This window comes from Podospora bellae-mahoneyi, chromosome 6, assembly GCF_035222275.1.
Source record: "Podospora bellae-mahoneyi strain CBS 112042 chromosome 6, whole genome shotgun sequence".
In the NCBI taxonomy this organism is placed as follows: Eukaryota; Fungi; Ascomycota; class Sordariomycetes; order Sordariales; family Podosporaceae; genus Podospora; species Podospora bellae-mahoneyi.
Window position 1 is genome coordinate 3,418,874 of NC_085885.1, and position 22,511 is coordinate 3,441,384.

At 53.9% G+C, this 22,511-nt stretch overlaps 5 protein-coding genes across 5 annotated transcripts; 2 read left to right on the forward strand and 3 right to left on the reverse strand.

The window, feature by feature from the left end:
* Positions 1–177: 177 nt before the first annotated feature.
* Positions 178–2,997, reverse strand: QC761_609100 (uncharacterized protein; the record flags this gene model as incomplete). The annotated part of the gene is made up of 1 exon (XM_062881328.1): positions 178–2,997. The coding sequence occupies one exon, from the start codon at positions 2,995–2,997 to the stop codon at positions 178–180; it is 2,820 nt and encodes a 939-aa protein (XP_062730047.1).
* A 3,259-nt stretch (positions 2,998–6,256) lies between these two features.
* On the forward strand, positions 6,257–10,293 carry QC761_609110 (uncharacterized protein). Its single transcript, XM_062881329.1, has 4 exons — positions 6,257–7,823; positions 7,885–7,962; positions 8,018–8,814; positions 8,868–10,293. Exons 1-4 carry the CDS (start codon positions 7,154–7,156, stop codon positions 10,110–10,112), a joined length of 2,790 nt encoding a protein of 929 aa, XP_062730048.1. The 5' UTR covers positions 6,257–7,153; the 3' UTR covers positions 10,113–10,293.
* Positions 10,294–10,568: 275 nt separating this feature from the next.
* QC761_609120 (uncharacterized protein) lies at positions 10,569–11,807 on the reverse strand (the record flags this gene model as incomplete). Its single annotated transcript, XM_062881330.1, has 1 exon — positions 10,569–11,807. The coding sequence occupies one exon, from the start codon at positions 11,805–11,807 to the stop codon at positions 10,569–10,571; it is 1,239 nt and encodes a 412-aa protein (XP_062730049.1).
* Positions 11,808–13,293: 1,486 nt separating this feature from the next.
* DEF1 (RNAPII degradation factor) lies at positions 13,294–17,330 on the forward strand. Its single transcript, XM_062881331.1, has 4 exons — positions 13,294–13,978; positions 14,041–15,366; positions 15,430–17,204; positions 17,241–17,330. The coding sequence occupies exons 1-3, from the start codon at positions 13,660–13,662 to the stop codon at positions 16,728–16,730; spliced, it is 2,946 nt and encodes a 981-aa protein (XP_062730050.1). The 5' UTR covers positions 13,294–13,659; the 3' UTR covers positions 16,731–17,204; positions 17,241–17,330.
* Positions 17,331–18,241: 911 nt separating this feature from the next.
* On the reverse strand, positions 18,242–20,355 carry PGI1 (glucose-6-phosphate isomerase). The gene is made up of 2 exons (XM_062881332.1): positions 19,658–20,355; positions 18,242–19,579 (listed from the first exon to the last, which is right to left on the reverse strand). Exons 1-2 carry the CDS (start codon positions 20,173–20,175, stop codon positions 18,415–18,417), a joined length of 1,683 nt encoding a protein of 560 aa, XP_062730051.1. The 5' UTR covers positions 20,176–20,355; the 3' UTR covers positions 18,242–18,414.
* Positions 20,356–22,511: the final 2,156 nt, after the last annotated feature.

The window sequence follows — 22,511 nt, forward strand, 5'->3', positions numbered from 1 at the left end:
CTAAACAGCCACCGAGAGAGATGATGTTCAATTCTTGATAGTGCAGGTCAAGCTTTATTTTCATGTTCTAGTCTTTCATATAGCCACAACTATTCGTCTGGGCCGCTATCTACCGAGGTACCTTCTGTCGATTAAGCCTGTCTAGCGAATATCGCTGCGAATATGATGGTTGACTGTCTATGCAAGACCCTCGGCGCTTTCAATTGCCTGTACCGCTGGACGACCGCGTAAGGCCAACGGAGTTGTTTTAGCAGGATTCTTGACCCTATTCACGATAAAGTATTGCTCTTCCTCTCCACTAAAGCTGGGGCGAGCTCGTTCTGCCTCCCGGATTGACTTGGCGTGTTCTATACCACATTCCAAACAGCTTTGTCCTGAAGCAACAAGAGGAACGTCGGACGACAGTGCCATTGCCGCATTGAATTTGAAAGCGGAATCCAAAACGTGAGACGTACGGATGAGAAATGGCGACTCCAGCTTCAATCGCTTCCGGGGCGGTGATGTTGAAGAAGGCCCGAGCCGATCACCAGTCATGTCCATGTCCGAGTTCTCAGCATCTGAAACAAAATCGGAGTCTTCGTCCGAGCAGGAATCCACCGTTTCACCCTCATCGCTGATGTTGTCCGTGTCTGTGTCGTAATTCGGCTCTCCCCAGCGTCCAAGTAGTTCCCCAAAGCCATGTACCTCGACGGAAGTCCCCCGAGGCACCAGCGCTTTGCCGGCGGGTGGATGAGCGCAAGCAGGAATCTCGACCAAGCGATACAACTGTCGGAGTGTATTGCTAGGGTCAATCATTCGCGAGTGTTCCTCAGATGCGACCCTCAGCAGAAGCATTTTTTTGACCTCGTTCACCGGCACAAGGATCCAATCCCATTTCTCCTCAGATTTATCCGCCTCTAAGGACAACGCAGCTCCTGCCTCATACACCTCGGGCGAAAACCGCGAGTTAAATTCGGACACGTCTTCAGTCCTCGGTACTTCAAAAACACACATGTCACCCGCCATCCTCCTGAAAACATGCTGACCGTCAACCTCCCCGCTGTCCAGCGCAAGCTGGCCCTGCACGACTTCTAACCGGAAAGACCGCCTACAACTCAGGGGCTCGGAGATATCCAGCCACGGAGCGATGACGGCAAGAGAGCCATACTGAACAGCAACAATGCTCCGTGTATCGGCAACAAACCATGGGCCACGGGAGTTCTTTTCCTGCCCCCGGAGGAGGTCCTGGGAGCTAACGCCAAGAAAGACATGCAGCGCTGTGTCAAACATAGTAGACCACTGGATGGTACCTCGCGACGTATTGGTAAGAGTGTCAGACCCCCTTCGGGTGATGGCGTTCCTCAATATTTCCCAGCCGCCGAGGTCCCCCCGGAGATTATCTCCCAATGATGTGGCTCCGCAAGCATCAGGTGCCCCAAACGCATCCGCGATGCCATGGGAAAAGTAGAACATGACCTCACTAACGGCCATGTATGCCAAGCAGTTCTCGTCGTAACGAAGATGTTTGCTTTTATCACTAGGCCGTTTGAATGACCTTTCCGCGAAACAATATGGGCATTCACACAGCTTCGCAAGATCGTTAACCAGGTCTCGTAGGATGGGGAAAAACACGACAATATCGTTGATCAGATCCTCAGTCTTCTGATCCGATGAACCCCACAACTTTTGGGGGTCAGTCGAGTCATTCTCTTCGACATCTTGTGCTGAGAAGACGACAGAATGCTGTTTCGGCTGGTCGCTGCACATGTTAAGAAGCGAAGGACTCCGGCCTAGCAAATCTCCGACTTTCAGGGCGTGAGAGTTGTCCTTTGTGGCGCTGAATAGCTCAAGGCTGAATGAAGGGCATGTAAAGCGAGGAATGTGGTCTTTCACGACCGGCAGCCCCAAAAACCATTTCAAAAGTTCTCGCGCAGCCACCCGGGTAAGGCTCTTGATTTGATTCTCTTGTTTCGGGTAACGATGCGGCCACTCGTAAAGAGGTTGGCGAACAAAAACTCCTCCGCGGGGGGATGCAAAGCTGGAATAGTCGTTTTTGAATAATAGATGTAGGCTGCCTGCGATGCTCTCAAACACGTGGATGCGGTGGTCGCGAGGGTCCTTCTCGTCTCGATCTCTCTCGAAGAACGAGCATTTTTTTGGTTCCTCCGCGCAAAATACGGCCACACGACATTCCACAGTTCCCTCCTCCGGACCCAGTACACGGTCATAGACGATCCTGCCACTGACAACAACACGGAGGCGTCCTGCATAGTGCCACGACAACCACAAAACAAGGTTGGTCAAGATATGCTTGCTCTGAATGATAATTTCCCGTGAAGACAACCGGGAGATCTTGGAAAGAAGAATAGCAAGCTGATACTCGTCGAGGTCATGGCCCTCGGTACAAGCCCAGTCAAATTCGTCGGGGAGACGCGGGCATTCATTATCGTTGCCGAGCAGCCCTGCGTTAGCAACGTGAAGCCACGTGGATTGGACCACCTTATTGACGACGGGGTCTAATCGGAGCTTCTCCGGCATCGAGTTGATCTTGTATTGCCTAGGCGGCACCTCACCGCCCTTTTGTGCGCTGAGGATCAGAAAGAAAGAGAGGAAAGACTTGATATAGCGTTCGTCGTGGTACCGGAATAGGCAGCAGATGGTGGACGAGATCCACTGCTGCAAAGGATCGCTGGCGAGGTATTTTCCCATGGATCCGAACGGCTGCACACTAAAGGGCACTACCGTCGACTGCCGACGGGTCGTGGTAACCGCACTGAAGAATCTCAGAACCCTCTCATCGCGGTTGGGCATCGCCAGCGCCTGGGTTTTGGCAAGAAAGAAACGAAGTTCATCTTCCTCAACCCCCTCTCTCCCTAGCCAACGGCCCAGCTCCCGGGCAATCAATGCCACGGTTCCTGTTCCTTCGGTCAGTCTGCCAAGTACAGCGAGGAGATCAATAGTGCGAGTGGAAAGATCCATCGCCTTCGCGACTAACTCCATGTTGTTTGGATTCGACATGGTGGAAGCTTATGGGCAGATAACGTGTGTTGAACGTAAGAGGTGAGCTCTTTTTGCTGGTATCAGGGAGTTCAAGTCAGGGGGGGAAGGGAAGGGGAAAGGAAGCAATCGGGCGATGATGGGAGAAAGAGAGGGGGGCAGAGGCAAAAAGAGAAATGGAGGAGAACGACCGGTGAGCGCAGAATGCAGTCTTAGCGATGCCGTTAGGCATTCTTGGGCTATGCCATGCAATATTGGCTGTGTGCTTAATAGCCTGCATGAGAATGTGCGCTGGCAGATGAATTGAGGTTGCACAAATGCCTGACAGGCTAGGTTCAAGAGCAGGCTGGAAAAGATCAAGCCAACATTATAGCTACTTACACATGAGCTGGGCAGCCACAGCCAGACGTTAAAGCGGCAGGATATCACGTGCTGTAAACACCGTCAAAATTGACATCTCAAAGCCAAGCTACAAGCTACACGCCGGTGGCTTAAACAATCAGGTAGGTAAGAATGTCCAAGCTGAACTACCCGGTAGTCTGCACAACAAACAGTCAGAAACCTGAGAAGCAGTTTCACAAAGGTGATATCTCAAGTCTTGTGCCTGAGCTCTATTAAACCCAATGGTCACTGTGCTCGGACTATCCCAAGTCCCTTCCAAGTTTATAAGAATTAACTTGAGTAATTTCTTCTCAAAGCTTACACCTATTTATCTACATAGGTACCTAGGTAAGGTACTTTTATAACAATGACTACGTGTTGCCTCGCTAGCATCACCAAGATCACCTCCTATTCCCATTCTTTCCGAAGCCTTCAGTTGCCACAATACCGATAGCTCTTATGATCTTGTTCTTCTTCTTGAATTCGACAAGCTCGTTCTTGTTGAGGCGGGCCCATGTGGAACAGGGCACATTGACTGGCGTCTCGACTGCCGACGAAGGCCCCTCCGGTAATAATCCTCAAACCAAAACAGCCTCTGTACCATTTCCGGCTGCATGCCACGACCAGCCCACATCAGAACCCCAGTTCTCTTGTCAGAGCGTGGGAACCAAGTCGTTGCTGCCCCAATATCATAGCAAAAGTCGTCGAATGGCTGAGGCATAGACTCCCGATGAGCCAGATATCTCTCCCAGTCCACCTTCCCGTCAGCTATTCCCTTTGAGCTGCGTTTGCAAAAGTTTGAAAATGTCGTTGTATTCGTCGTTGAATAGATTCCATGTGCTCACGTTTGTGGTTTTTGCAGGTGGTAAACCGCTGTATTGTACCGATAGACAGGTATTTGACTGCGCGGCACATGACGAAGTCGAAGATAGATGTTTCGCGCTTGGTAGAAAACTGGAGGTTTTGTGGTCAGAAATGGTTAGAATAGAGTATGGTTGCTGAATGGGTAATAGTTGTCTGCAATGGCCAAGAGGGCCTTATGTGTGGGAGTGTGTAGGTATTCTCGTTCTGCAGTCTTTGTCATTAGTTTCTTGACTTTGAAACATGGATAGATGCGATGTGCTACCACGTGACATGATGCCAGGCCATTTCAGCACTTCACGATACGTTAAAGTTTTGACATGTCCTTGCGAGATCAGTTGAAACTGGCAGACCTCTGCCTCCTCTCATCCTGTGTGAGTGGCTCAACTTCCGTGGGTCCCGTGCATCCGCCTATCTGAGAGCTCGTTATGAACCCAATGTTGCTTAGTTCCCTCATCGAGGTATAATTTAGGAAGCAAGACTATTGAAAAAGGCAATACAGGCTCAATTAACGGTGATGCTAAACCCTGAACTCTGGTGCATTTCTGTCTCCAGGATACAAAATAATGTTAAGCTTAACCATGGACACAGGGAAAATGCCAAAACCAACAGCACCAGCCGCACGATCCAGTTCGCTTCAGCGCGCTTTAGTCGAAAACAGAACGAAAATCAACCATTCTAGTTCCCATATTGACACCATAGCCCGAAGTCGTCGGTGACACTTTCTCGCAGGAGCTCAACGTGGCTGGAGTGTGGAAGCTATGTCTCTGTGTCTCGGGTAACATCCTTAAACTAAAATAAGCGTTGCACCTCTGGGGGTTTCCCGTCCTTCCACTTCCATAGTTGAATACCTCGGCTGCTGTCGGCGAAGAGCTGTCCTGCCTTTTTCATATCTCTGCAAAATGAAACCCACTGGCTGGTATCAGGCGGGGGATAAGGGGCTTGGGTTGTGTAATCGTAGCCAGGTGCCCCTCCACGATAAAGACTAGGGTAAGTTGTCCTGTGATGATAAATGCTGTTGGTGTGGCCCAAAAATCTCCCAAATCGTCGATCCTAGTAGCTCATGATGGCGTCTTTGACCAGAAGTCCGTAGCTTGGTAGTTCAATCTTCTTCAGGTCGTCGACCATCGTGTTTGCAAGGACGTCGTTCCAGGCCTGCTGCACTTGATTGATGTATTTGTCGAGATGGTCAGAACACGGGAGCGGAATGACAATCGTGTAGCTTGGACGGAACCGACATGGATGGAAGCCGCATGACTGTGCAATAATCTCAAAGGAACAGGTTTCTGTTTCACAATTGTGGACTGTGACTGGCTGAGCGGAGTGGCATGAATCAGGGTCCTGGATTGTGCCTCTATAATCGAACCAATCTACCACACACATGTTGAACTGATGTCCGATAGACCAAAGGCGCGAGATGACGAGGTGGGTAGGTTTGATAGACTCAAAACTCTTCCTTTGTTGATAGTTGCAATGATAATGAAAGTATGTAGCTTCATGGAGATCCTCGAGGAGACTCAATTGGGCGCGAAAAATACCTAGACGGCCCAGGCCTGAACTCACTACTCCCGGCTCACCGAGGAAAGGGCTACTTAGAGGCGGGGTGTGCCAGTAGTTCCTGCCTCAACCAACCAGTGGCTCCACATCGAAGCCCTCCAGGGAAAAAGAGCCCTCTATAACCGGCTCAGAGGGAAAGAATAGCTGGTGAACTTGCTCTGCCCAACTTCGACCTGGCTCAGCTGCTCGCCATTTTCCAGCTTCATGATGACAGGTTACACAGGCTGGTGGTTCGATACGTAGTACAATATAAATGTTTCAGAGAAGTCTGTATCCCAAAGTCAGCTCTTATCATACTGGGCCGGATGTTCATGTTAAAGGTGGTTGAGATGGAATAGGGGTTCAGGGGCTGCACAGCCACACTCAAGCCACACATGGGACGAGCCACAAGCTGACGCAGAAATGGCCCCACCCTCTCCAACAAACACACCCCTTCTGAATGGGAATTATTCTCTCTCCAGTATTGCCATGAACCCTTGCGGCCTTGCTGCAGGCAAAAGCTGACTGACACCCGACCCCGTGAAATGTTTTAATTTACGCATTGCTGGTTCGGAGGATGGTGTTGAATGGCATGGCTGCCAAGGCAGAGAGCAGCATGAAAGTGGATGAGGTCATCGAGGCACGTTCACCAATACGACCCTGTGTTCCTGCCGGCAAGGGAACTGCCGGCAACCGGGCCAAGGCACGGCCACACTCGACATGTTTTTGCTAGGATCGAGATTTGGACCATGGAAAGCGGTTCTTGACGAATTCCCATTTGCTGCTGCCCGCGGCCGATGATGTCGTTGCCTCTGGAGCGTTGCTTTCCACTCCAACAGCTGTCAACCTGCTGGAGCCCCGTTGCACAAACCGCGTTTGCTGACCACCAAGCTTGACCTTGCACCGTGTCCTGGATCTTCACACCTCCAGGCCGTTTTGGACGCCTCCACGCCTCTAGTGTAGAGTGCCGAGAAACATGGGCAAAAGAAATGGAAAACAATGAAAGCGTAAGAGGGGTTGTTATTTTGCATTTCCTGATTCTTATTCGTATTTCTGGGCACATTAAAGTAAAGCCCACCCTCTCGTCTTCCCCATGCACCCTCCACAGACTCGAGTTGTGAGCCGTTATGCTTCCCTCTTCCTCACCATTTTCTCGCCCCATTATATCACTGGAAGAACACTTCCAGGAATATCACACATTCGGCTTCCCGTGCTGTGACCTCATTGCTTGCGTGTGGCTGGTGGCCTTTCCTACCCTCCAAACCTGCTAGGTCAAAGTGGCAACACTGGCACCCTTCCTTATCGTTTTGGGCCAGAGGTCGGCGGCGATCGTCATCAGTGGCTTTGCAGCAGGACGCAGGAAGACGCAACACGACACTGCAGGACGGCTGCTGTCACCATGGCCGTCGGCCAACTACCGAAGAGCTCTTCGGACCCTGAAATATCCTCAACCCGCCCCGCCAGGCCCAAGTTCCACCACAGATGCACCAATGATCGAATTCGCGAAGGCTCAGGAACGCCGCCGTTATTCTTCTCCATGACGGGAAAGATTCGAAAAGATCGCAAGTCGGTGTTTAGGGAGGTTGGCTTGGACACGGAGGAACCCAACGGTCCCTATTTCAGCGAGCACGAGTTTGGAGAAATCACGGGACTCGCCTCACCAACAAGCACACATCGACCAGACACCGCGCAGGGAAATACGAGTGACGATGGGAAGGACGATACTGAACAGCGGCAACCACGAGACGAGCGAGACGAAGCCGAGTCACCAACATCACCATCACAGAAGCCGTGGTACTCGAGGTTGACGCCCGGTCGACGGCCGAGAGTGAGGACAGCATCAAGTGCGCCGCCTCCCAGCGTTTCTAGCTTCACGCGACTCTCCACGATTGCACTGCTTATTGCTGTGGTAATTCCTGCGTTTAGTTATTACAAGGGTGCTGAGGAGGTTGCGCCGCTTGCTGGTGCCGACGCCGGCGTGATCTACTATCGAGATATGAAGCCCGGGCCGATACTCGAGACGAGGGCTGACAGCCCAACCAAAGCGTGCAAGCGATGGGCTCATCAGAGTGAGTTGACCGGCTGCCTACTTTGTGTCACAACTTGACCACGCTGACTTTTTGAAACAAGCCGCCCAGCTGAACGGGACTCTGTATATCTACGGCGGCCAGGCATCGAATACGCCCGACCAGACGTATGACAACTGGAGTAAGCACCTGTCACTTATCGCACCTTTACCTGCTCCTTGCTCACCTCTCTGCAGACAACAACCTCCTCGTCCTCGACCTGACCCGCAGCTGGGACATCACCTCCCCCTCCCTCCGCGGCCTCCCCCAGCCCTCCGGTCCCCCCGCTGTATCCCTAGGCTACCTGTGGAACGACTACAACAACCTCTACCTCTACGGCGGGCAATTCTCAGACAAACCGGTCGCAGACGTCCCTCCGCTTTCCATCTGGCGCTACTCGATCAAGTCCCAGTCCTGGGACGAGTTCAAAAACCCAAAGACAACCGCGGGGAATTATTCCACCGACGCTGACATCCCCCTTGAGCGCGCCGCCGAAGGAGCTGGTATCTCTGTGCCTGAGTTGGGGTTGAGTTGGTATTTTGGTGGACATCTAGACAGCCACACCACACCTGGATGGTCGATACATGTGCCGAGGTTGTACCTGAAGAGTTTGTTGGAGTTTACCCACCCGGGCTATGTGAATGACGGGTTGAGGATTGATGGGGCGGGGAGTGAGGGTGCGTTTAGAAATATTACCGAGGGAGGGTTGCAGGTGCAGGATGCCTTCTCGGAACGGGGAGATGCGGCACTGGTGTTTGTGCCAGGCTGGGGAGAGAGGGGGATATTGATTGGTTTGGCGGGAGGGAAAGTGGGAGGGGACCTGATTGATGATTTGAGGACGCTGGATGTTTTTGACATCGAGACGTCGGAGTGGTATCATCAGGAGACGACTGGGGAGGCGCCGAGGGTGAGGGTGAATCTTTGTGCGGTTGTGGCGAGCGCGCCGGATGCGAGTAGCTTTCAGATCTATGTGTATGGTGGTCAAGATCTTGGGGTGAGGCTTCCCTTTTTCTGCAATCCGAAGAGGCGAACACTGACATCTTGCAGGAAACACAAACCCAGTACAACGACATGTACATTCTCTCCATCCCCGCCTTCACCTGGATCAAAGCCCCCTCGTTCTCCTCCTCCTCCACCGCGCCCAAAGCCCGCGCCGGCCACACCTGCAACCTCCGCGACGGCCAAATCATTGTTCTGGGAGGCTACACCGGCGCCTCCACCCCATGCGAATCCCCTGGCATCTGGGTCTTCAACGCCTCCTCCCTCACCTGGTCTTCCCGCTTCAACTCCCTCGATCACCCCCCGGACATCTCCCCCGAGAACTCCGTTTTAGGCGCCTCCTACGGGTACACCGTCCCCGACCCCGTAGCAGAAGTAATCGGCGGCTCCCCCTCCGGCGGCGCAACAGTCTCCCAACCCCTAGTCGGTAAACCCACCGCCGGTCCCTTCGCCACCGGCAAACCCCCCATCTGGACACTCCCAGGTAGCACAGCAACCGTAACCGCCTGGGGCCCCGACGCAACCTCCACCGTTCCCCCCGGCTCCGACCCCCAATCTCCCGACAGCAACAACAGCAACAATAACAATGCCGAATCCCGAAAAGGAGGCCTTATCGCAGCAGGCGTCATCGCCGCCCTGGCCGGGCTAGCAGCCCTCTACCTAGGCTACTGCGCCTGGCTGTACCGCCGCCAGGTAAAAGCCTACCGCTCCCACCTCGCCGTCGCAAACCGCTACTCCGGTCCGGCAGGAGCCTCAACCGGCACCTTTTCCGGCCTGGCGGCCTTCTTCGGCGGCGGGAGAAAAGGAAGCAAAAAGTCCAACAAGAGCGGCAGCAACCACGGAACGGTCGTCACGGAAAAAGAGCGGTACTACCCCTCCAATCGGATGTCTACCTCCACGACGGACTCACTTTTTGCGACGTCGTCCGGCGCAGGGGGGGTGGAGCCAAGAACAATGTTTGACGACGACGACGGCGCCCACCACGATCTTGGGGTGCCACAGCGGCCGGGGCAGTGGTGGAGAGATCAGGAGGGTGGTCAAGGGAGTAGCCAGACTGCGGTCAATACTACTGCTTCTGGACCTTCGGGGGCGTCACCTGGTGATCATATTCAGGACGAGGAGGTTGGGATGGGCAAAAAGGTTGAACGAAGGGGGAGTACGAGCGGGGAAAGCGCCAGTTCGACGGAGCGGTTGCTCGAGGGGCAGGAGCCGAGCTTTTTCAGCGTGGTGATGAAGCCGAGGAGGGCGTTGAGGGTGGTGAATGGGTTGGAGGGCGAGGTTACGAGCGCTTGAGTTGGGTAAAAATAACTGGGTTTCTGTCGTTACTACTTTCTTGTTGGCGAAGTTTGGATACCCCCTTTTTTTCTGGATGGATGGGAAGCGGTCATTTTATGTACACGGGAAGAGAAATGATGATTACGAGGCAACGAGAAATATATACGACTAGACTCTTCTTGATGTAAATGCAGAGCCTTCAAAGACAGTGGAATTTTCAGATGCTGTGTTGTTACCAAAATGTATGTACATTAAACCGATATATTTCCGTGCGCCGCTTTGTCCCATATTCTGTGGCCGTATGCCTCTGATCCCATTTCGGCAAGGGCAGTTGTGGTCCTAGTTAAACTCCTATGCCCAGATCCCATGTTTCCCTTGTTATGCATGTCCATCTGGACTTGTGCGCATTTTCAGCGCTGGTATAATTCGTCATCAACAGCTCAAATCACTCCTTTCACCATCCCACCGAGCCCTTTAAACCGCCGGCTTCAGCTCCCCACTGCCACCGCCAACAATCTCTTGGATCCTATTCTGGATACCACTGATGCAGTCCAAGATAGTATTTGCTTCCCTTACCCGGTCAGCACTCATGAGATGGTTGGCAGCATCAATGCCCAAAGCCATAACCCTTTGTACATAAGGTGGCATCTTTGGCGCAGCTGCTGGATCCCACTGCGACAGTAACCTCTTGACAAAAGAGTCGTCTTCGCGGAAGTACTGCAGCGCCAGCTCTGCGGACGGATCTGTTGGGTGGTACAAGTCAAGATGAGCCCTCTCGTGCAAGCGACGTTCCAGCTCGATGCTCATGGCCACGAAGGGCTCAAAGAGACTGACAGGTGCCTTGGCATGCTTCCATGAAGCAACGGTACTGTTCCATGCTACTAAACTCCAAGCATCACCCAGTTGGTTCAATGGGAGCTCGTTCTTCTTGAGCATAGACTCTACCTGGATGACGGAAGAATAGGCGTCTCGGAGTCCTTCGGTACAGGTGTGAGCAGCAATAAAGTGCTTGATAAGAAGGTCGGAGCATATCCTCGAGTGCATGGTGTTGACAGATGATGCTTGCTTCATCACTCTCTCCAGCCAGATCCACACCATGTCGTCAAGACCCTCGGCAATCATGAAGCGTAGCAACAGGACGCTGAACTTTTGGTTGCTGAGCCAGGAATAGGTGTTGTGTTGTCCGGAAGCCTTGAGCCATTGGAGGACGAGAAGACCGGCGCCGGTGCCTTGCAATGGTACATAGAGTGGTGATTGGCTTAATGTGTTCTTCTCGGCTGTCTTGAAGATTTTGAGGAGGAATCCGTGGGCTCGTGGAATTGTCATGAGGCCCTTTGCCACAGCTTGTTGAAAGACCTCCTTATCATGGTCGTATGGCGAGCCTATCCCCGATGTTCGACGTGGTGATGACGCTTGGTTGAGCAAAGGGTTGTTGAGGATGGAGTGCAGATGGACATCGGTAGGTCGGTGGGGAACGTCGGGCTTCTCAGCTGAGGAGGCAGAAGCTGAAGTCAGGGTGGTTGATGCTTTCGGGCCGGATAGGGGGTTAGGTGAAGGGCCATGCTGCCTGTCCAACTCGCTGCGAAAGGAGGTTTTGAGGGCATCGAGAAGGCGCTGGGAATCGCGTTTGCTGAGGGGCAGCGGTTGATGGATTGGGGGCACCAAGCTAGATATCGTCTTGGAGACGGCCTGCCACCCCTTTGCTTTGGACATTTTGTGGCTGGTTGACTGTCGGGAAGGGTGATTGTATCTAGGTGATCACGGGTGACGAGCTCAAGCTTGGACTCCTTGGTGTTGACTTGCTTGACGTGAGCTGATGACGGTTCAACCCCACACCAGCCAGCTGAGGTCCAGATTTCATGACCAATCAGAAAAGAGACAATGTTCCCACTCTGTGCGCAGTAATGCCAAGGCAATGCTATCTTATCAGTTTCGGCATCCCCTCTGTCACGTGCCACTTTCCCGACTCTAAAGCTCTTAAGCAAACATCTGTCGAGAGGTGAAACTCGACCGACGAGTCGTACTCTTCTTCCTGGCTGGTGTGAAAGTTGAGCCTCTCCGCAGCTTTAAGGCTGGTGCCCGTTACATGCTACCGGCCACCGGTCCCCATAGTAGCTTTTCTGAACCAAGACAAGCGACAAGACCATTCACAGGCGGAAGCAGCCGTGCTTCGTGGAGTTCAGTAGGGACGACGCTAATTGTCCAGATCATCCTCCTGCAAACAGTGGCTGGTGCCCTTCCACCAAACGCCGGTTTCGGGCATCAACGGTGTGCCAGAATATGGAGAAATTCCATAGCATTTGGCATTTCAACCGCGACAGCACAATCAAGAAGATAAACATTGATTTGCATTCTGTATCATCGACATCAGGGGTACCTATGTATGTGATGTGCAACCCAACAGCTTGACGCTATGCCGTGTTGGGGATCGTACCTGGCCAGAGCCCTGACGTCGTCTGGTTCCAGGGTCCCTGACTGGAGAGGGCGGCATCTCGTCCATTCTGGGGAGGCTGCAGCTGAATTGCTGCAATTTCCTGCATACCACAGCCCTTCTTGCCCTCCCAGCCCTCTCTGTCGGGGTTGCTTTTTGCCCCTTTTCCTTTGTTTGACAAGCCGGTTGGTTACCTTTTGCCCCAGACTTGGGGTCTCTCGTGATCAGACTAAGTCGGGTGATCAGGTGCCTCTCCAAAGAGGCAAAACCCCATCTCTCACTCAGCTCTGAATCATTGTGGTTGAGCAAAGCGGTGGGGTCCCCCAGTTTGTCTCCAGTTGTCTCCAATTGCAGCAAAGGGCACCGATCCCAAGGAATTCCTCGTGACGGATGCGTTGTTGTGTTTATGCCTAGACTTGGGTTGGTTATGAGAGGTACCTGACCAGGTACCTTACCTTGGGAAAGGTATGGCGGAAGAGGGGATGCCCTGTGCAAAGTCCAGAGGGATACGTACAATGGAAAGGAGCTGTAAACAGGATCCGGGAAAAGGAATCAAATCTAGCGGGAAGGAAAAGTGAGAAATATATCTTGGACTATCCATAACTACAAAGTGAAACAATGACTTCGAGGCTGCCCTGGCGTGTTTGATGCCCTGAAGTTGGGGGCTGCTTGGTTGCATTGGGACGCGTTGAATGGTGGGTTTTTAGGTGCTGGCTGCTGGCTGCTGGCTGGCTCTGTTGCTGGGTGTGGGTGGTCACTGCTTTCGCAGGTGCACTTTGTGAGCGGACCAATTCTGAATCGACAAAATCTGGCCCAGGGTGTGTGTGTCTGTCTTTGCCTCGCTTCCCTTCGACAATCCGCACTTGGCTCTCCTGCCACTTCCTACCGACAACATCGGCTCGATCTCATCTTCCCGGATCGCATCTCGATTCGATTCGACTCTCCCCCAACCCCCGACCGCTTTTTGACCAACGACCTGACTATCGTCGACTCGACCCCCCCATTTTGCCCCGACGTCTTGTCCCTCGCACAGTCAAAACCACTCTTCTCAGTGATTTGAACCGGGCTGCCGCTGGTGACGCGACCCGTCGCCAAATCTCTTCCAACCACCACACCACATTCACACTCTCAGCAATGTCTGAGGTACAGAGCAGGCCATCTGCCCCGCGCGGCAGGGGCTCCGCCCGCGGCGGTCGCGGCGGCTTCTCAACTCGGGGAGGAGGTCGCACCACTGCCCGTTCTGCTGGTACTAATGGCACCACGCAACACGACACAGAATCTTCTTCGCCAGCCCTGGAGGACGAGGGCGAGATTAGCGAACTCCGCAAGCTCTACGGCCAGCACATTGTCAACATCAAGAACATCGTGTCCGACTGGACTGATGCTGATATCCTCTACGCTCTCCGCGAGACGGACGGCGACCCGGATGAGGCTGCCTTCAAGATTCTGGACGGTAAGCTGACAATGGTTCTGCTGATGCCTTTCCCCTTACTAACGCTGTTCTGATTTCGCTAGGCACTTTCTCCAAGTGGAACGAGGTCTCGAAGCCCGTGAAGACCAAGGCTAAGAATGACACATTCACCACAACGACTGCCGATTCTGGCGCTGCCGGCGGCCTACGGAACGCAAGAGGTGGCCGTGTCGAAGGTGGCCGTGGTCGTGGCAGAGCGACCGAGCGCGGCGGTCGTGGAGGCGGTCGCGGAAAGTCGATCCACCCTTCGACCAACGGTCCCCGTGTCAAGGAGAACCAGCCTCTCTCTGTCCCAACTGAGGAATCTAACGAATGGGATACCTCTGCCCCGACTGCCGAATCTAACGAATGGACTGAGTCCACCCCCGCCGAATCTGCTCCTGCTCCCGCCGCCGTTGAACCTACCCCTGCCGCTGCCCCCGCAAAGCCCTCTACCGATGCCCCAAAGACATGGGCCAGCATGTTGAGACAGTCGACCACTCCTAAGCCTGCCCCTAAGCCCAAGGAAGTACCTGCTCCCCCTCCCGCCGAACCTACTCCCGTCATTGAGCCACTTCCCCCCGCTCCCGCCGAGCCCGAGGTCGTACCCGAGCCCGAGATTGCTGCGCCAGTCGAAGAGAAGGAAGAGCCAGTTCCCGAACCTGTCCAGGAGGAGCAGCCCGCTGTTGTTGTTCCTGTCATTGAGCCAGTCATTCCTGTTGTTCCCGTCGTACCCGCTGTTGCCATTCCCGAAGTTGCCTTGTCACCTTCCAAGGACGCGCTTACGGATGAGAACCTCGACAAGGTCCCTGGCACAACCGAGCCCCCAGCGACCGAGACCACGAGAAGTGAAGCTGCCGACTCTTGGGATCCCAGAGCCGCTGGCAGCGCTACAGCAACTCCCTTGTCTGCTTCCCAGCAACAGCACCAGGCCGAGCGCACTCCCAGCAGTGGCTTCGCCGCGACTGCGACCAAGGCGACAACTCGCACCCCAGCTTTCCCCCGTCGTGTTTTGGATCAGCTCGAGGCCGTTCGCATGCCCGGCAACCGTGCCGAGGTCGAACGCACTACTGTCCAGTTTGGTGCTTTCAGCCTGAATGGTGGCATTGAGGACGACATTGATGGCGATCGTGAAGAGCCCGAGACCCGTCCCCAGCCTCCCCAGGATTCTCCTGTTGCCCAACCCAGAGCTTCGCTTCCCCCTGTTCAGCCCCCAGCGGCCCCAGAGAGCTTCCCTACCCCTACCCAGAAGCCTGCTTCCCAGGTTCCAACAGGTCCTGCTGGTATGGCTTCTCAGACTTCCCCTGCTGTCTTGTCTTGGTTACTTGCTGACACAAATCTAGCCGCTGCTCCTGCCGCGGTCCCTGCCATCACCCCAGTTGCCGCCCCAGGTATGCCCATCTCACTTGCATCGCAGACGAGGAACATGTTTCTAACCGACATAAACAACACAGCTCCCCAGCCGGCCGCGCAACACAACCAGCAGCAGTATGGTCGCTTTGGCCAGCAGACTGCCGCTCAAGAGCACAGCTCCTTCCCTCCCTCGAAGCCTTTTGATTCGTTCGGTCAGCAGCAACCCGCCGCTGCCTCCACTCAATCGCAGTTCGAGGGCGGCTTCCAAGGGCAGACGCAGCCTGCTGCCCAAACCCAGAACCAGCAGCAAGCGTTTAGCTCTGCTCCCAACGATTATCCTTCTTACTACACCTCTGGCGACCAAAGAGGTTTCTATGGTGGCTATAACTACAACCAACAGCAGGGCTCTCAGGACGGCCCCTCTTCGCAAGCCCAGCGTTTCGGTGGATATGGCACCGCCCAGACTGATAACATCAGCCAGTACCCCCAGAGCGGTGCCCAACACGGCCAATCCCGCTTCGGTTCTGGCTCCGCTCCCTCTGCGGAAACACCAACCACTACGGCTCCTGCTACGTCGGCGTCGTCGGCTCTTCCCCAGGCCGGCCAGACTAGCCAGACTCAACATGGTCAGCAGCCTCAGCCCGATCAATATCCCTACCACCCTTACTCCAACAGCCCTTACTATGGTGGGTACATGGGCGGATATGGACAGTACGGTCAGGGCGGCTATGCTCCCTACGGCAAGGGCAATGTGGGATATCAGCCCAACCAATACGGTGTTGCGTCGCAGGGACCTTATGGCTACTCCAACCCTAGCGCTGGCTTTGGCCAGTCTGCTCTTCACCGGGAGACCGGTGGCGCTGCTGCGGGCGCTGGTGCTGGTCTTGGCGATTACGGTCGTGCGGGATCTCAGTCGGCTCAGCAGCAATCTGGATTTGGTGGCATGCATGATGCCTTCAGCCGCGGTGCTTCTGGCTACCAGTCCCAGGCTGCGTCGTTCAACGCTCCCGGCACTCAGCCCGGCGCTGTCCCCTCTGCTGTCGACGACATTAAGTCCTTCGGAGATGCCAAGGGCGCTGCCGGACCCAGCCCCTCTCTCGGCGTCGCTGCCCGACCCGGCTCCGCAGCGAACAACGGACCATCTCAGTCTGGGCTTCCTCCCCCGCAATCTGCCCAGCAGACCAACCTGGGCGGTATGGGTCAATACGGCTATCCCGGTCACATGCAGCAGGGCCATGCTGGCCTCCACGGCAGCCACACGGCCGCTGGTGGCTACGGCATGAGCGCGACTGGCGGACAGAGCCAGCAGAGCTCGTACGGCTATGGTAACCAGGGCTTCGGCGGCGGTTACTACGGCGGAAACTCTCAGCCCCGTGGTTGGGGTAACAACTACCACCACTAAATTGGAGGGAAGAGAGAGAAGCGTTATCTGAGTTAGCAAAGGATGAGATGATGACCCTTTTTTCATGGTGCCCATGTGTTATTACTGTCTTTGTTGCTGTTGTCGGGGCGTTTGAGATATTCAACGGGAACCGGGTGGGGGGGTTGGCAACGCAAAAAAAAGAGGGAATATTGATGTTTTTATGCCGGGGCTCCCAGGGGGGAGGGGGTTAAACTGCGGAAATATTCATGGCCTTTTCTGTTTTTTTTTCTCTGCATTCTTTCTGTTGAAGGGAAAGAGGGGGGGAGCACTCGAAGCAAAAAGCACACATCCACATTTTTCTCTAAAAAAAAGTTTCGTAGGCGAAATTGACGATGAGTTTGCCTTTTTATGTATCTCATGTCGAGGGCCTTGCGGTATTTTTTTTTTCCTTTGCCAATGTTTTCTTACCTCTGATTATCGTTGTTGTTGTTGTTGTTGTTGTTGTTGTTGTTGTTGTTGTTGTTGTTGTTGTTGTTGTTGTTGTTGTTGTGGTGGTGGTGGTGGTATGGGATTTTCTCTCTTACTCTTCTCTTCATATGACATGAGATGACATGACAAGAAAACCAAAGGGCATGAGACTGGGCGGGCGGGCAGGTAATGAGTGCATTTGGGCGCTTTTGCTTTTTGGGGGTGGGTGAGTGGTGGGCGGAAAGGGGGGTCATCAAAAATTGATTATTGTTGCCATGCTTGCTGTTTGTTTGTGCGTGTGTGCTGTTGGTGCTTGTGTGCTGTTGGTGCTTTGCTTGTGCTTGACGGACGGCCTCGAGTTTGGCTTGTTTTGATGTTCGTCCTGGGACTGTGAATGTTGTCTGTTTCCCTGACAGGTATAACAGATAGGTAGGAAGGGAACAAAAGGCCGCAAGTCCTGGCGACTACCTCTTTGATGCTTTTGAGCAATGCTTTTTTTTTTCTCACGCTGGACTAGGTGCCCACCAAGGCCTTTTCACACGTATGTGCACAGCAAACACGGTTGTATCTCAACCGTCACAATCGTCAGACAATGTCAACCAATAAGAAAATCCTCTCAACTCTACCTAAGGTACCTTTTTTTCCCTTTTAGTACATGTGATGTCATGAAGGCCGACCTCCACGGTTCAAAGCCACGTTCCCAGCAGCCAGGATAGGACACCCCTTTGGCAGTTTGGTGGCACCAGCCACAGGAAAATTCTCATAAAGGCCAAATGTTCTTGCTGTTGTTACATGTTACATGTGATAAGACGAAGATAACGTATCCCTCGCAACCCCATATTCAGAGCAAAGAAAATAGGATAGACACTCGTGCCAAATGAAAAGAGGCCATCAAGTCCATGTATGTGTACCCCGGATCTCGTTAAGAACCCGATCAGGGACTGCCTTGTCCCCTCACCTCATAAGGCTAGCTAAGGCCGGCCATCCGTCTCAGCCTCGCCACGATATCCCTCCCCATCCTATCCCGCGCCTGTCCCTGACAGTCACATCAAAACACGGGACAACCCAGAATTTATTTTATGATCTGTATCATCATAATCATGTCATTTATCCCTACCAAAACAAGACTACCTTCTGGTTGTTGCATCTATAGTCAATCCCAGGCCCAATCGCCGACCATCCATCCACCCAATACCAAAAGTCTTTCCTCCCAATCAACCCCATTTTACAACCTCCCCTTCACCCTCTCCTCAAGTCAAAACCCACCATAAGCCTTAAAAGCCCCCAACAGCCCCCCAGTGCTGGAATCATGCCCTGACCCAGCCCCTTCCTCATCAATCTCCTTCAAAATCTTCTTCGCCAACACCTTACCCAACTCCACACCCCACTGGTCAAAGGAGTTGATATCCCACACGGCACCCTCAGTAAAAGTGAGGTGCTCGTAGTAAACAATCAAGGCACCCAACTCAGCAGGGCCAATGGCACCACCAACAAGGATGCTCGTGGTAGGGCGGTTACCCATAAACACCTTGTGAGGCACCAGCTCCTCGGGTACATTGCCCTCGGCTCTGACCTCCTCGGCCGTCTTGCCCACCATGAGAGCCTCGGCCTGGGCGAGGTAGTTGGACGCGAGCATCTTTTGGTGCAGGTTGTCCGACACGGGGTTGTGAGACTTGGCCGCGAGGATGAAGTCCGAGGGGATAAGCTTAGTACCCTGGTGGACGAGCTGGAAGAAGGAGTGCTGGGCGTTGGTGCAGGGCTCGCCAAAGAGGATAGGGCCGGTGGTGTACTTGGCCGGGGAGCCGTCAGAGGTGATGGTCTTGCCGTTGGACTCCATCGAGAGCTGCTGGAGGTAGGCGGGGAAGCGGTGGAGGTACTGGTCAAAGGGGGCGACGAGGTGGGTTTGGGCGCCGTAGAAGTTGGAGTACCACACGCTCAGGAGACCACCAATGGCCGGGATGTTCTCCCTGAGGGGAGCCTGCTGGAAGTGCTGGTCCATGGCATGGGCACCAGCCAGGAACTTGTGGAAGTTGTCAAAGCCGACGTAGAGGGCAACACTGAGACCAATGGCGCTCCAGACAGAGTAGCGGCCGCCGACCCAGCTCTCGAAGCCGAACATGTTGGCGGCATCAATACCGAACTTGGTCACCTCGGACTCGTTGGTGGAGAGAGCAACGAAGTGCTTGGCGATATCACCCTTGCCGCCGGTCTTCTCAAGGAACCATGACTTGGCCGTGTTGGCATTTGTTGTGGTCTCGGCGGTTGTGAAGGTCTTGGAAGCGATGAGGAAGAGGGTCGTTTCGGGGTCGGAGTTGGCAAGAGCCTCGGCGATGTGGGTGCCGTCGATGTTGGACACAAAGTGAAGGGTCATGTCCTTGGCGCCATAGTGCTTGAGCGCCTCAGTAACCATCACCGGGCCGCTGTCATCCAGCGTTAGTCAAGTTCGGGGCTGTGAACCCCTGACCTTGTAGATCGGATGAAAAAGGGGTCATTCTTACAGATCGGAACCGCCAATACCAACATTGATGATGGTTGTGAGCTTCTTGCCGGTGTAACCCTTCCACTCGCCGCTGCGGACTTGCTCGGAGAAGACGCGCATGTGCTCGAGAACATCGTTGACACCACCCTTGGTGTTCATGACGTCGACACCATCCACCTTCATGGCCTGGTTGCTGACGTTGCGCAGGGCAGCGTGGTAGACGGCACGGCCCTCGGTGAAGTTGATCTTCTCGCCAGCGAACATGGCATCGCGCTTCTTCTCGACGCCAGCCTCCTCGGCGAGCTTCACAAGCTTGTCGAGGGTCTCCTCTGTGATGAGGTTCTTGCTGAAGTCGAAGATGATGTCGGTGCCATTGCTTCCGCTCGAAATGTCGGCGGGGAGGGTGATCTTGCGGGTGAACTTGTCGAATCTCTTGGGATCGTTCTTGAAGGCGTCCTTGAGGACGATGTTCTTCCCAACACTTTCGTGGTGGGAGTGGAGGTCAGACCAGGCCGAGAGGGAGGAAGCGGGCGCCATCTTGGTACAAATTATAGGAGGATGGGGGTTATTCGGTATTCGTAGGTAGTTATTACAGGAAAGAGAATGGCAAACAGGAACGAAACTATGTAGTAGTCAAGTATTAATGGGCAAGCTTCGAGGATAGGTAGTGGGAAGTGTCAAGCTCTTGGGCCAGGCACAGGCGCATCAAGGTGGGGTGATTATATGTAAGTTCCGAGAGACGAGCTTGATGTGCCCCGCATGTGGACGGGAACCCAGAGCTTGGCTGGCAGTGAGTCCGGCACAGCAGAGAGAAGGTGACACGGTTGGTTTCAGGTACCTGATATAAATAAATAAAAAGAGGCGCTTACCAGAAGCTCGGGGTATCTGCAGAATTGCACAGCAAACACAAAGTGCGAGAGAAACAAGAAAGGGTGGTAGAGAGGTGAGGGAATAAGAAGGTTACTATCTATCACGACGGACGAAGCTTTGTTGCTCAGTCAGAACAATCAAGACCAAGACGACGCGGGGCACGGTGCACGTCACCACCCCACTCCGCAGAATGTCCGCCTCGAAAGCCATCGGTCGCTCGAGGAATCCACCGTCCATTTTACCCAATTCGCTGGCCCCGGGTGCTGAATAAGAGCCTCACGGGCTAAATAGAAGCTGTGACATCCATCCCCTGTCATTCCGCTACATACGCCTGAAGAGCCTAACATTGTTTGCTTATTGGTTTGTGGGTTTCTGCTGTCCTCGACTCGACTCGACTCGACCGGCCCCTTTTCAGCCAGCAGCAAAAAAAAAAAAAAATGTAGATATAAAAAAAACAAAGACAAGAACAAGTGCCATAACAAGCCTTCATGGTCATGCCCAACTCCAAAATGTAGTGACAAAAAACACAAGACACAACAACGCCTTTCCGAAGCACAGCTCCGCGGGCCTCTGCTGCCCCCCACACACACCAGACGCACCGTACCACCTCTGCGCACAAATCATTCCCCCCTTGGAGCCTATCCCAAACCCACGTGGTATTGGGCTGGGACAGTCATTATCTCTGTATAACCCTATCCCCTCATCCCTATCAGCCACTCTCCATCTGAAAATGAGCCGTTTTTTCCCCTCTGGTCATTTATCGGTCCTGGATGCTGCCGACAAAAGATGGATCCCTAACACTGCCACCAGCGTCGCCGAGACCGGCAATAGGACGGTTGTAACTGAAGCCAGTGAACTGGTTCTGCATCGTCTGGGAGAGAACAGGTCCCTCGACGTACGAATCTTGTGGCGGCTCCGAGGTGAATTCGGGGTCAAAATTTGCCGTGTCCAGAGCATCAACCTACATGTGGTTAGTAATAGACAAGTACATCGTGGGACAGAAGCAAAACTTACCACGCTGGGCTTGAATGTGGGCTCATACTTGCGCTGAAGCAGCTTGCGCCAATCTATGGCATGGAAAAAGGGGTGAGCCTTGATCTCTGCAGAGCCGTTCGCACCAAGACGCTGTTGGGGATCGCGGTTGAGGAGCTTAGTGAGCAGGTCCTTGGCGGCTGGCGGTACAACCTCCTGGCTTGGGAAGTGCAGAGGCTCGCTGAGGATCTTGCGGTACATCTCGTTGGTGTTCTCATCGTAGAAGGGAGGCAGACCCGTTAACATCTCGTACAAGAGAACACCGAGTGTCCACCAGTCGACTGTCTTGTTGTAGCCGTTACCCATCAACAATTCAGGCGCCAGATACTCGGGGGTGCCGCAGAACGTGTTGGTACGGTCTTCATCCTTCATGTCAAGCTTGCACAGGCCGAAGTCGCACAAGGCAATGTGACCTTGATAGTCGAGAAGAATATTCTCGGGCTTCAGGTCACGGTAAATGACGTTGAACCCGTGCAGACACTCGAGAGCACACAAAAGCTCGGCGGTGTAGAATCGACTGCGGTTAACGTCGAACCGCTGCTCCTTTTGCAAGTGGTGGAAAAGCTCGCCGCCGTTGACAAAGGCCAAGACGAAGTAGAGCTTCTCGGGGCTCTGGAAGGTGAACTTGAGCGGAACGATAAAGGGATTGTTGATCTGGGCGAGCACCGATCTCTCGGCGAGAGTATGCGCCACTTCAGACCGAGAGATAATGTGGGCTTTCCGGATGGTCTTGAGGGCGTAAATCCGGTTTGTGTCCTTCTTCTTTACCTGCATGACCTTGCCGAAGCTGCCCTTGCCCACCACCTTGAGCAGCTCAAAGTCTTCAATCTTGAGCTTTCCAGCTCTGTTCTCCACGTACTCGACGCCAATCTTGATCTTGCCGGTGCCATATTGCACGTCCACCCACTCCACACCAGTCTGTCCGAGCGTCTTTTCCCGGTTGGCGTGTTCGGCCGCGGCCTTTTCCCGGT